We start from the raw sequence: 13,613 nt of genomic DNA on the forward strand, positions 1-13,613 counted from the left end.
TCGCAGAGAAAACAAACCAAATCCAAGACCTTTCTCTCTCTTGCCTTATTCGCTAATTTGCATATGACTTGCTACTAGAGAGAAAACAGATGTTGATCAGCAGGTTATCTTTGTTCGGTAATGAATTTCTACGGCCAATAAATCCAAAGACAAATCTAGGCTCTTGTTTTTGTGTTGCAATGTTATAATCTGCAATACAAGTATACTTTTTGTGTATTTTCATAGTTTGTAGCTGGAATCAGCAAGGAATGAAATATTGATAAGACCCGTATACGCCGAGTTATTTTCAATTTGGTACTTTTATTTGCTTGGAAACTACCTTGATTCCTTGAAATATCTATATTTTAAAATTAAACCATAAATGTAGTAGCAAATACACGAGTAGAGAAAAACCCATAACAGGCACTTTCCTATCTACTGATGTCTCATTCAAATTCTCCTAACCGAACGCCAGTGAGTTTATTTACAGCCTCGGTGAAATGAATGGCGCTAACTTTTCGTTGTGCGAGCAGATAATTCCAAAAAGCTACGTCCAGCAAGCACAAAATGCTAGAAAAACGATCGAGAATGACATAAAGGTTTTCCTAGAACATGTAAGTATACATTTTCTGTTATTTTAATAACTTTGTCTATAGCAGTTCACGATGGCACCCGACAAAATTGTTGACTTTTCATTTGTAGTTGGAGCTTAAATTTAGAATATGGCCCGTTTACAAGAAAGAAAAAAAAAATATGGACATATGATTTCCATAAGAATTGCTTTTTGCTCATTGCTAAAAATGTCTTCAGAAGTTATTGGCTTTATATGATGGTTGCTCCTTTTGGTTCTTGTTCAAGACCTTGAGGTTATCATTTTGACATGATGATGTCTCTGGTCAGCTACAGTACCAGATCCTCCTTTATTCTTTAATCATCCCATCTGCCAAGTCTGTTATTTTTGAATTTTTATACTTTGGGTGTGCAGCAAGATCTCACAAATAATAGTTTTACAACAATAATCAAAGCCTGCAATAGAGTACAGAGACCCCCCAATGTTTGCCTGAATCAAAGTCCACCTCTATATTTTTCTTCTACCATCTTTTTAACACATAGTCTGGTGTTTCAGAGAAAGTGGCCGAGTGAAGGTTGGGATGATGCTAAGATCGAGCTTCTGCTGCAAGAGTTGGCTCTCATGGACAGTAACAACTTCCCAGGTTGACATTTGCTAGATGAGAAGCGTACCCAGGGGGGGGGGGGGGGTTCAATGTGCTCCATGGTTTCCATACAACCACCTTTTTTAAAAATCCTGGCTCTCTTACAACTTAGATACCCTCCTTGCAATTTATACCCAATAGAAAATATCTTGAAGTTCTGTGCTTGCAGAGGTCCCTCAAGCTCCAAGAAGATGAGAGATACCTGATTTACCCTTTCAGGACCCTGAGTGCAATACCTGTGTATAGTGTGGTATTAGTTAGTCACACATCTCACCAGCTGTTATGTCCTGTTACAGGGAATGTTGGTGCAGGCGAGCGTGAAGGAAGAGTGGTATCCTCCCTGGTCTTGCGAAGACATTTCAGGTACAGCTATTGTTTTAATCAACCTGGCTAATTTCTTTTAAAAAATCAGTCAATTTTAACATTCAGAATTCTTCAAATTTAAATTATATGAATCTCCCTCTTGTAGTTGTGTTTTTTATGAAAAAAATTAAAAATATGTTTGCTTGGTCAACTTTTCATATAAGCTCACACCCCCCCGTTAAACCTTCTAGTTGTCTTAGTTATGCCTTGATGTTGACCAGGTTGAGCCATGGGATTGGCAGGTCAGGCGACATAGCGGCCATCCAGCCTAAAGCAGCAGGATCATCTCTGTTGATGAGACTGACAAACTGCATGGCACTGGATGTGATTAGAATGACAGGTCAGCATAATTCCCTAAAGTATGGTTTAGCCATGGGGGAAGGGGCAAGTGGAACCCCACATACCATAATTTAAATTTTATTTAACTAGTTACCATATATACCTATTTTTATTAGAAACAATTATCACATTATTATCATATACCATGCAGTATCAGGGGGTGGGGCACATGCCCTCCCCCATATTTTCAAAAATTATAAGAAAATGACCAATAGGGGCATTGCTATGCTGGTCCCCTAATATTTCTCAATGTTTTTGTATGCCCCCCCTGATATTCTCCCCCTTTATTATCATACAGTAAAATCTCACTAACTAAACTCAGATAACTCAGTTAACCTATCAACTCAAGCAAGCAGTATAATAACCCTGGCCATTTTTTCTTGTTGTAACTACCAACATTTTTCTTGTTGTATTCTTAATTGGATTGTTTATTTTTCAAGTAAATCCCATCACACCAAATGGAATAGATATGAAACTTTGAGCACTTAAAATGTGTACATTTTATCATTAACTCAATCCCTTGCTATAGCTGAATTGCTTTTTTGTTGAGAATAGTTCTAATCTCTTTCCTCTGTTAGGAGTGAAATCTGCAGCAGCTTGCTTGCTGTTGCCACTAGCAACTGGCATGAGCTTGGTTATGGTATTCCTTACATTAAGGCAAGTGCGCCCTTCAGCCAAGTATGTGATCTGGCCAAGGATTGATCAGAAGTCTTGCTTCAAATGTATACTAACTGCAGGTGAATAAAGCACTCTTACTCTACTACTTTATGCATTGCTATGCGAACCACTGGAACATGATATCAACAATCGGCGATTGATGATTCTCAGCCATCAATCAAATGGAGCTATGCATAGAGTGGTAAGTGAACAGCAAAATATATATCTTTCAAGGAATGGCAAGTAAGAATGCAGTGATTGATTACTCCAATGTTTTTATTATGAAATTCTTTTCTTCACTCTTAGGGGCCAACCCTTCCAGCCTAGGATCACCTTTTGCTAAAGCGGCCAACCCTTCCAGCTTAGGATCACCTTTTGCTAAAGCGGCCAACACTTCCAGCCTAGGATCACCTTTTGCTAAAGTGGCCAACCCTTCCAGCCTATGATCACCTTTTGCTAAAGCGGCCAACACTTCCAGCCTAGGATCACCTTTTGCTAAAGCGGCCAACCCTTCCAGCTTAGGATCACCTTTTGCTAAAGCGGCCAACACTTCCAGCCTAGGATCACCTTTTGCTAAAGTGGCCAACACTTCCAGCCTAGGATCACCTTTTGCTAAAGCGGCCAACCCTTCCAGCCTAGGATCACCTTTTGCTAAAGCGGCCAACCCTTCCAGCTTAGGATCACCTTTTGCTAAAGCGGCCAACCCTTCTAGCTTAGGATCACCTTTTGCTAAAGCGGCCAACACTTCCAGCCTAGGATCACCTTTTGCTAAAGTGGCCAACACTTCCAGCCTAGGATCACCTTTTGCTAAAGCGGCCAACCCTTCCAGCCTAGGATCACCTTTTGCTAAAGCGCTTATAATAATAAATAGGAAAAGAGGTGTTTGGGGCCGTTGGTTTGAAAACTGTTTAAGATTATGATGTCACCCTCTTGAAATAATTTAAAAGAAAAAAAAAAGAAATTTATTTATTTAAGAAGATACACTATTCACATTGTATTTTTTACAGGTTTTGAGCCAGTGGTTATTGAGAACGTTTTAGAGGGAGATGAGCTAAGGACAGACATCCCCGCCATCAAGAGGAAGATAGAAGAGTTAGGGGCTGATAACATACTGTGTGTCATGACAACATCAAGCTGCTTTGCCCCTAGGGTTCCTGACAGGTAGTATTGTCATGTATACATCAATCATAGTGATGGTGGATCCAGGTGGCTGCAGGGTGAATCCTCCTCATACCTCTAGACTGAAATTTTCAAAGAAATGAAGCTAAAATCCACAAATTTACCTATCAACATATGGATTATTATATGGTGCGGGTTCTCCACTGGGAAGTAGGGAAATCCTGGATCTAGTGCTGCATTGACTCAAGAGAGTCAGAACAACATGTAGTACAAAGGTTCAAATCAAGTGACAACCTACTTATTGATCTCGGTATCTGTTGACAGATTGGAAGAGGTCGCCAGGCTTTGTAAGGACAAGGCTGTCCCACATGTTATCAACAATGCATATGGCGTCCAGTCATCTAAATGCATGCATCTCATTCAACAGGTAGGTAGGCAGCACATTATTATGAGACAGGCACTTCATTTATTTTATTCATAAGGTTCAGCTTCTTGTATTTAATTTATAGTTGTTTTAATTATATTTATTGATTTGATATTTGGACCATGACACTCTGGTATTATACACTGTATACACTAGTATTGAAACAGGTTTATCCTGAATATGTCTGCATGGTCACTTATATTCAAGTAGTGCATTTGCTGTTTTAGGCTGCGCGTGTGGGGCGTGTTGATGCATTTGTTCAGAGCTCAGATAAGAACTTTATGGTGCCTGTTGGAGGAGCAATTGTTGCAGGATTTGATGCAAAGTTTATAGATGACATCAGCAAGACATATCCAGGTAAGCCAGCGTGCACGCAGGGTGTGCACAGAGTGTGCACAACTTCCCCTGGCCACCAAACATTGGGTCATTTCTTATAAAAGGATCATCAAATACTATCTTTTTTTCAATATGATATCTGCCCACCTATTCCCCTTAGCAAATACTGGGTACGCAACAGTAAACTAGAAAACAAATTTTAGCAATGTGTAGTGCCAGGTGTAGAGGACAAAAAGAAAAGTTCTTTCAAAAATACTTTAATAAATACCAGATTTTTTCCTCTTCCCATAAAAGGTCGAGCATCAGCCACACCCTCTATCGACCTGTTTATCACATTGCTGTCTCTTGGTTCCAAGGGCTATGAGAGGTTACTCAAGCAAAGGAAGGTACCTATGACTATCAAATTGTTTTACTATAGATGTTCAAATGTTTTCCTATAATTGGTGGGGTGATTCTGAAACTGTAAGGTTCTGTATTTTTCAACTTACCATGAATAATGGAGTAGTTTCAGTGGTTTAAGCACCAGTCAGTGTTGACCTTAAACAAAGGTTTGTCAGGGTGGATCAAGAAATTCCAAAAAGGGGGGGCCAAAGCAAAGATTTTAATAAATAGGGGGCCAGAATTATTGTTCTTCCGTAGATTTTCTTATATTTCTTGTTATTTTTATACAAAATGTCTGAAAATAGGAGGGGAGGGCTCGGCCCACCCCTAGATCTGCCCCTGTTTGTTGTCATTTTCTGATTTAATATTCTCTAATGTTTTCACAGGAAGTTTATTCGTACCTGTCTGAGGGACTTAGCCATATTGCCACCACACATGGTGAAAGTTTACTCATTACCAAGCATAACCCTATATCATTAGGTGGGTAAATACATAGAGGCTACTCATTTATTACCAAGCATAACCATATATCGTTAGGTGGGTAAGCTTTTCAGTTAACCAGATTTTTTACTGTAAATGCTCATTTTAGTGAGATGAGTGCTTTTTTGATTTGTGACTAGCGAACAGGGGTGCCCCAATACGAAGCAAGGCTTATTACAAATAGTCAGTATGCTTCAGTATTGTTCAATAGTAGGTGCTTAAATGCTTCTGTTTGGTCATCCTTGTATTTGTGGGGTAATTTGGCGGGGGGCTTATTTGAAGAGGGCCCATATTCCATATTTCGCGCTTAAGGGATGGGGGCCATGTTGGTGTGAACCAGGGCGCTAAAACTATCATTTACGCTACTCAAGACACTACACAAAACATTGGAACGGATAAACGATTTTCATTCATATCCCCTTTATCATCGTCATCTTTACCCTTATCTTCAGCATTCGCCATCTTCGTATTGTGAGTTGGATCTGCGAGCAACTATTGAGACAATTTGTATAATTTCCGTAGCAATATCTCTTGACCACGTGGCCGCACGTAGCCTATCACAAGCGCCTGACTCTAGCGACTCCACCCTGCTTGGCTCAATGCTGTTCACTCGCCGCGTGTCTGGGGCAAGGTGGGTGGTGTTTATTTCCGGGTTTCCTGTGCCCATAGCAGGATGGAGCATGGGGTCTGGGACAAGTTCGAGACCCTGGAAGAGGGGTATCTGGGAATGTCACCTTTTCTTTCTCCACAGGAAAACCAATCAGAGCACCAGGGTCTAGACTAGACTTAACTAACTCTGAGCTCCGACCTGCGTTACATCGTTGTTTTTTGAAATGCGATTAAAGGTTTATTGAGTGGTTCTAATATCCAGGAAGCTTAGGAAATACTCACAATCACCCCGAATGACCCAAACCACCCAGGTGCGGCCGAAAATGAATTGAAGATAGTACTTTGTGTTTAAGGGCTGTACCTTTCCTCAAACCTTGAAACAGCAGTGATCCAACTAGATCCTCCGCATGTTGAATATTTTATTATTTTCATTATTATTTTTTAATACCAACCAAGTAAATCTCGTCTTTATCTAGGGTTGTGGCCCCAGGCTCAAGTAAGGACATTGGTGGTCACGTGTTTACTGGATGGGGCGCGCATGTCAATAGGTACCGCTGCCCATACATTACAGCAGCCGCAGCTATAGGAATGACCATGGAAGACGTGGACATTTTTCTATCAAAGTTGGATAAATGTCTAGGGAAATTTAGCGCTAAAGTTACCCCTGACGTCCTATTAAGCACGGACAACACGAAGGAGGAAGATGACAAATAATTACATTTAATATTTGTATATTTTTTTACAATTCATTCTCTCAAAATGTGTAATAATAATATAAATTCATAAGAGTGAATGTTGGTATCATTTTTACATCTAACTAACCATTGTTACCTGAAAGTTATTTAAAAAGACCCGTAAAGAGGCGACCATCTTGGAGCGCGTGGCCTATGTTGGCGCAAATTCCCATGTGATAATAGTGGTAATGATGATGATGGTTTCAATCTCCCAGGGCCTTCTTGTAATTTTTAAAGTGGCCCCCTTGCTATTCTGGATAATCTTCATAGCATGATTTATTCTTACTGATTCATTCTCCGAGAAAATATTTAAAAGAAGATTTTTAATTCCCATCATACATGAAAATTGTTGAAGTCAAGGGTCAAGGACGATGTTTTTTAAAACATTTTTTCGGATTAGAGTAGAAAAAAATTTTCACCACTTGAGAGCTCATGCGCGTAAGTCAAAATACTCCTAACCCCTATTTCATCCTCCTTAAATGACAAGCTTTAAAAGCATAATATTAGTATAACTTAATATGTTTCGTAAGATCATTTTCATATATTTATCGCGCGTTTCTCAGCCGAGTGTTTAGTCACCACGATCAGCGAACATAGTCAAGAAATAATGCAAAAAGGTATCGTGGAGGAAGCTCGCCCACAATCCTGACAATTGGACAATCGGATCCTCGCCAGTCTTGGATTTCACAGCTACTTGTTTGCCGATTGGCCATAACTCCATACTCCATACTCTTCGGCTGTCTTCCTCTTTTAGCCTTTCGCTACGTTAATGTTGCCTGAATATGGCAAAAAAGGTGTTAGCGTTTTACTCGCTGGCTGTTCTGCATTGTCTAGTTCTATCAGGTGAGGTATATTGAATTTTTTTTTGCAAACACAACATTGGATTCTAGTCATTATTTAAGATGCAAATAACTATTATTTTAATTGTATGTATGTATATTATAATATTGTCTACAAAATTGCGTATTTTAAAATACGCTCTTTATTTCATATAAGTCAGTCCGGGTATAAAAGTTATTCTGAGATGTAAGCAAAACAATAAAAAATAAATAACGCGCCCATGCTTATTCCGTTCACCTCGTCAGATATGTTTTTTAACTATTATTCTTTCGAGTGTTGATTTCCTAGTATTTGAGTTCATAGAGGATCAAGTTAAGATGTGCTTGGACTTGTATGGTAGAATCAAGGGGAAGCATTTAGAAAAACCGTCGGAAAAAACGCTGGATTTTCCAGCGGTCTAGTAAGACAGAAAAAAAGAGACTTGTGGTTATGGGTGCGTTACTCTATCATGATGAGATTACATTTTCCCCACTTCCGATATCACAACACTATAAATATCGAACTGATTCCCTTCAGATTTCGAGCGCCCTCGGACTATTTACTAAAATGTCCAACCTCGTTTTGCTATAGGCAGAATCCTTTAGCTGGAGCTCGTTAAGATAGTCGTTTTGTAATATAATTGTACAGCGATGTGAGTAATTACCCTTACGTTGTACAGCGATGTGAGTACTTACCCTTACGTTGTACAGAGATGTGAGTACTTACCCTTACGTTGTACAGAGATGTGAGTACTTACCCTTACGTTGTACAGAGATGTGAGTACTTACCCTTACGTTGTACAGCGATGTGAGTACTTACCCTTACGTTGTACAGCGATGTGAGTACTTACCCTTACGTTGTACAGCGATGTGAGTACTTACCCTTACGTTGTACAGCGATGTGAGTACTTACCCTTACGTTGCTTTTTCTACTGCATTTATATGGCGCCTATGCGAATACAAATGTTTCCTAATTATTTTAATGTATTAAGATTTCTAGTATGAGATACGATTTTCTTCGTGTGTTTTATTAACTCATCGTAGCAAAAGAAGGCGACATTCGTCTAGTGAACGGTGGGACGTCGTACGAAGGGCGTGTAGAAATCTACAATTCGGGGGAATGGGGAACAGTCTGCGATGATTCATGGGATATCAGGGATGCTCGTGTGGTATGCCGACAGCTTGGCTTCACTCTCGGTGCACTCTCGGCGCCGGGTGGGGCGACCTTCGGGCGGGGCGAAAACAAGACGTGGATGGATGATGTTGATTGTAAGGGGACCGAGTCAATGCTCTCAGAATGCCGCTTCCGTGGGTGGGGTAGGGAGAATTGTGGCCACGGCGAGGACGCCGGAGTTATCTGTCTCTCGTCACTGCAAGGTCAGCTTATTTATTGCTGTTATTACATTTATGGGTGATATTTTATTATGCCTGTTATATTACATTTATGGGTGATATTTTATTATGCCTGTTATATTACATTTATGGGTTATATTTTATTATGCCTGTTATATTGCATTAATGGGTTATATTTTATTATGCCTGTTATATTGCATTGATAGGTGATATTTTATTATGCCTGTTATATTGCATTAATGGGTGATATTTTATTATGCCTGTTATATTGCATTAATGGGTGATATTTCATTATGCCTGTTATATTGCATTAATGGGTGATATTTTATTATGCCTGTTATATTGCATTAATGGGTGATAAATCTCTCAGCTGCTACCCCTCTTCCTATCCCCAGTTCGTTTGATTGACGCGGATGGCTCTACTGATACTGGCAGAGGTCGCGTCGAGCTAAGCGTGAATGGGGCGTGGGGTGGAATTTGTCCAACTCGCTACTGGAACCTTTATGATGCGCACGTGATATGCCGACTGGCCCACTACCCTGGGGCTCTGCAGGCCTTTAAAACCCCCTATAACACGGACACGGGCGGCTTCTGGATAGACAGAATGAACTGCCAAGGAACACAAGTATCGGAATGCAGCTTTACCAAGTCTTCCGAATGTTCAGGTTTACACGCCGCGGGCGTACATTGTCGATCAGGTACATGCGTTTGTAAATTACTGCATTTATTAGAGAGCGTTAGTCATTTAGACACTAGACAAAGCTCTAAGAGGGTAAACCAATAAAGGATGCGATAATCGCTTTGATTGATATTTCAATTGTCCAAGTTCATGTCAATCTGAAAGTATGGCTCTTGCATCCTGATTGGCTTATACCTCCTTAAACAAATTGAAAAGCTCTGACGGTTTTAACCCTAACCACATTAAAAGGTAACCATGGTTGCGTGCATCTTCCGTAGAACATTTATCCGAAACGTAAGTTCGTTAGGCCTACTGTACTGTACGCCTAAATTGTTGTCACGTGTTTCAAATGCTAATAGCTTCAATGGTGGTGTACTTGAGCATGTTACACACGTGAATGATATTCTACATTGTTTTTAGTGCGCCTGGTTAATGGTCCAGGCTATCGCCATGGTCTTGTTGATAAATGATATTCACCATTTTCGCCATGGCCTTGCTGATAAATGATATTCTACATTGTTTTTTAGTGCGCCTGGTTAATGGTCCAGGCTATTGCCATGGTCTTGTTGATAAATGATATTCACCCTTTTTGCCATGGCCTTGCTGATAAATGATATTCTACATAACTTTTAGTGCGCCTGGTTAATGGTTTAAGCTATCCCCATGATGTTGATAAATTATATTCTGAATTGTTTTTAGTGCGCCTGGTTAATGGTTCAAGCTATCGCCATGGTCTTGTTGAGATCACAGTCAATGGTTACGGCAGTAACATATGCGCATCGAACTGGGATTCAAAAGGCGCAGATGTCGTATGTCGTATGATGGGGTTTCCAGCAATGGTAATGTCCTATTTGACTATTTTGACTGCTTGCTTCCCCCAACTCACTTGCTTATAAATGTTTCGCGCAAATCAACATCACGAGACATTATCAAATGCGCTTCACGTGTGACCTTTACTCGTCAGTGTGTAGATACGGACTACTCCACGCAGTTTACAATCGTGAGTGTTGGTTAGTGTGTAAGCATTGTCAATGAAGATGGTACCATAGGCCAGCGTCTCCAGTATTTCTCTTACGTCCCCCAATGTATTTAAATGATATGCGGTGAGAGACGGGACCTCCGGCTTATGTCTTAATCCGAAAAGACGAGGGATTCGTAATGTAGAAAGCCATATCTTCGGGAAAAAAATCCTTAGTTGACCGGACCTGGGTTCGAACCCTGGTCCTCTTTTGCTTTAGACTCCTCTTGCTTGACAGACTATAACCGCTGATTCTCACATTCACCATGTTTATCAGGTTTTATTGCAAGCAAGTCATTGGCAACAAGAAATTTACATTCACCAAATAGGCGTAAACATGCTTTTGTGCTCTTAAAAAGTTTAACCGACTTGTTGTAGGAGGAGGTATGGAGTGAAAAAGTTTAACGGACTTGTTGTAGGAGGAGGTATGGAGTGTTGGTAAAACCTCTAACTCCACCATCATGCTGGGTGATCTAAAATGCTCGGGAGATGAGACCTCTTGGAAGCAATGCAAAAATAGTAGCTGGGCCGTGCACAACTGCTCGGAGGGTAAACTTGCCGCCGTCACCTGCAAGCAGCGGGGTAAGATTTGAACAAACCATGTTCTAAGCGCTTCACATTAAAAATCCTATTATGTATCAAGAACGTCGATTCCTGGAGAATTGAGGAACACAAGCTTCTAGTAAGCTCACATACGTTCAACAAGTCAAATTCAGGGCCAAGAAACAGAAAGATACTACCCATGTCTCGACCGGGATTCGAACCGGTTCAGCAGAGGTGAGAGGCCCCATACACTGACGCACTAACACACTGGGCCCCCTGTGGTGAGATACCCTATAGGCTGTCGCGCTAACACACTGGGCCCCCTGTGGTAAGATACCCCATACGCTGACGCGCTAACACACTGGGCCACCCGTGATTCCCCGTGATTCATTCACTAGCTTTTCTTGAAAAAATATTTTTATGATATGATATTTTTTTCACAATGAACTCTCGAGCCAACGACAGACCCGTGTTTTAAGACTACATCCCATACTTGTCAATCGGAAGTCGAACGTTCGTTTTCCCCGTTCCCCAACCTGTCGATCTCAAGTCTTATGTTACATGAATCACTAACTGTTCCCTATGTTGTTTAGTCCGTCTAGCAGACGGTTCCACCTCCAATCAAGGCCGAGTAGAATTATTCATGAACGGAGTCTGGGGCCAAGTCTGCTCAACCAACTGGCACATGCCAAACAGTCACGTGGTCTGTCGGATGCTTGGGTATCCTGAGGCTGAGAAGGAGGTGTTGAGTGGCCGCTATGGCGAGGGCCGTGGCCCGATACAGATGACCCGCGTATGGTGTAGTGGGACTGAATCGTCTCTTATGAGCTGCGCGTCCGACTGCTGTTATTGTTCACACTCTCATGTAGCAGTGTTCTGCAAAACAGGTAATGGGGAGACTTCCTTAAAATGGACACCTTTGGTACTTAAGTAGCAATATTTTCTTTAATGTGGTTTCCATATTAAGCAGGTTAGGACTCACATAATAAAATGTTTGGAGCTCTTTTTTTTAGTGTTCGACCTATTCTCCATAACAAAATCGTTATAAGCGTATTCTTACGGATACGTCGCTTTTACGGAACATCGCTAGAGCAAACTCTTAATATAATGCATTTAATTTAATACACTATTATCCGAAATCGCTTACACAGTTTCTTAAAGCATCTATTCATTCTTTACTTAATGAATGCCAACGGAGTCGTATTTTACCTTTCGCCTAGTGCAATGAATGCGCCTTTTTCTAACCTTTCGAGCTGAGTCCATCTGGTTGGGGGTTAACTACTGTTCCAGTTGTCAAACATTTGAAAAATGACTTTTTGTCCTAGTCCGTCTGATTGGCGGAGTTCTACCGTTCGAAGGACGTGTTGAGATCTACCGCAATGCATCATGGAGCACCATATGTGGCGCTAGCCTTAGCCTGACGTCTGGCCACGTGATATGCAAGATGATGGGATACCCTGGTGTGTCTTCGACCTCGTGTTGCGCCCGCTATGGTGAAAGCGGCGGTCTGATCGCCCTGCAGGATTTGGAGTGCACTGGGACGGAGCGGTCGCTGACCACGTGTCGTCATAGTGATTTGAGCAATACCACCTGTGCGCATGCGCAAGAGATTGGAGTCATCTGCACACCTAACATTACCTCAGGTTAGCCAAACAACTGGCCAAGCAACCAACTTATTAGCTAGCCAACAAACCAACCGACCAACCGGCCGGACGAACGTATTTACTTCATTTTTTATTATCATCATTTGCAGCGTTCGTCTCTTCCTTTATTTCCAAGGAAAGGTCGTACCGTACAGGCTTTGCTGGGGTAGTGGTTGACAGGCTTTCAAGTATGCTGTGTTTTGATATGTGGGATGAGCTAGATGGTGAGGTGCTTTGTAGAATGGCGGCATTCCCACGGATGGTATGTCTTCCTGCCACCTTAACTTCTACATCCATTTGTCGGGAAAAAAAACGAAAAAACCTTTTAAGCCCCCTTGTATAAGTACTCTGCTTGAAATAGGTTCTGACTAATCAATAATACTATCAATATTCTTTTCCAGGAACAAATTGGTGCTGTTAAGGCTACCAGCTCATCAATCCTGCTAAAAGGATTTAATTGTACAGGTAACGAGACCTCGCTTAACCAGTGCAAGGATGGTGGATGGGGCAAGCAAACCTGCTCAACCGGAGAGCTCGCGACGGTCACTTGCGAACATTCTGGTAAGCAGCGAATGCTGTATATGAATACAGGGTCGTTCAACACTTTTCTTTGTATATGAATACAGGGTCGTTCAACACTTTTCTTTGTATATGAATACAGGGTCGTTCAACACTTTTCTTTGTATATGATTGCAGGGTCGTTTAACACTTTTCTTTGTATATGAATACAGGGTCGTTTAACACTTTTCTTTGTATATGAATACAGGGTCGTTTAACACTTTTCTTTGTATATGAATACAGGGACGTTCAACACTTTTCTTTGTATATGAATACAGGGACGTTCAACACTTTTCTTTGTATATGAATACAGGGTCGTTTAACACTTTTCTTTGTATATGATTGCAGGGTCGTTTAACACTTTTC

The 13,613-nt window shown here is 41.1% G+C and overlaps 2 protein-coding genes across 5 annotated transcripts in view; both read left to right on the forward strand.

Annotated features, from left to right (window-relative positions):
• Positions 1 to 174: 174 nt before the first annotated feature.
• LOC5503367 (O-phosphoseryl-tRNA(Sec) selenium transferase) lies at positions 175 to 6,694 on the forward strand. Its single transcript, XM_001624388.3, has 12 exons — positions 175 to 593; positions 1,106 to 1,193; positions 1,490 to 1,556; positions 1,778 to 1,896; positions 2,474 to 2,632; positions 3,560 to 3,713; positions 3,996 to 4,098; positions 4,323 to 4,452; positions 4,726 to 4,817; positions 5,199 to 5,292; positions 5,815 to 5,923; positions 6,378 to 6,694. Exons 1-12 carry the CDS (start codon positions 480 to 482, stop codon positions 6,613 to 6,615), a joined length of 1,467 nt encoding a protein of 488 aa, XP_001624438.2. The 5' UTR covers positions 175 to 479; the 3' UTR covers positions 6,616 to 6,694.
• Positions 6,695 to 6,839: 145 nt separating this feature from the next.
• LOC5503354 (deleted in malignant brain tumors 1 protein) overlaps positions 6,840 to 13,613 on the forward strand; it is a 30,140-nt gene continuing 23,366 nt past the window's right edge. For all 4 annotated transcript variants that reach the window (XM_048728868.1, XM_048728870.1, XM_048728869.1 and 1 more), the window contains exons 1-9: positions 6,840 to 7,478; positions 8,498 to 8,830; positions 9,202 to 9,504; positions 10,185 to 10,324; positions 10,923 to 11,085; positions 11,640 to 11,933; positions 12,372 to 12,689; positions 12,800 to 12,951; positions 13,091 to 13,250. In XM_048728868.1, the coding sequence (XP_048584825.1) occupies positions 7,418 to 7,478; positions 8,498 to 8,830; positions 9,202 to 9,504; positions 10,185 to 10,324; positions 10,923 to 11,085; positions 11,640 to 11,933; positions 12,372 to 12,689; positions 12,800 to 12,951; positions 13,091 to 13,250 (1,924 nt within the window). In that variant the 5' untranslated portion in view covers positions 6,840 to 7,417. The remainder of the gene's footprint in view (positions 7,479 to 8,497; positions 8,831 to 9,201; positions 9,505 to 10,184; positions 10,325 to 10,922; positions 11,086 to 11,639; positions 11,934 to 12,371; positions 12,690 to 12,799; positions 12,952 to 13,090; positions 13,251 to 13,613) is intronic.

Source organism: Nematostella vectensis, chromosome 6, assembly GCF_932526225.1.
Source record: "Nematostella vectensis chromosome 6, jaNemVect1.1, whole genome shotgun sequence".
In the NCBI taxonomy this organism is placed as follows: Eukaryota; Metazoa; Cnidaria; class Anthozoa; order Actiniaria; family Edwardsiidae; genus Nematostella; species Nematostella vectensis.

Excerpts from the sequence above, each read along its gene's own strand:
- LOC5503367 (XM_001624388.3), top strand. The coding sequence starts at position 480 with ATGAATGGCGCTAACTTTTCGTTGTGCGAGCAGATAATTCCAAAAAGC. Across the intron at positions 594-1,105 it reads TAAAGGTTTTCCTAGAACAT|AGAAAGTGGCCGAGTGAAGG; the intron begins GTAAGTATACAT and ends CTGGTGTTTCAG. Across the intron at positions 3,714-3,995 it reads GCCCCTAGGGTTCCTGACAG|ATTGGAAGAGGTCGCCAGGC; the intron begins GTAGTATTGTCA and ends ATCTGTTGACAG.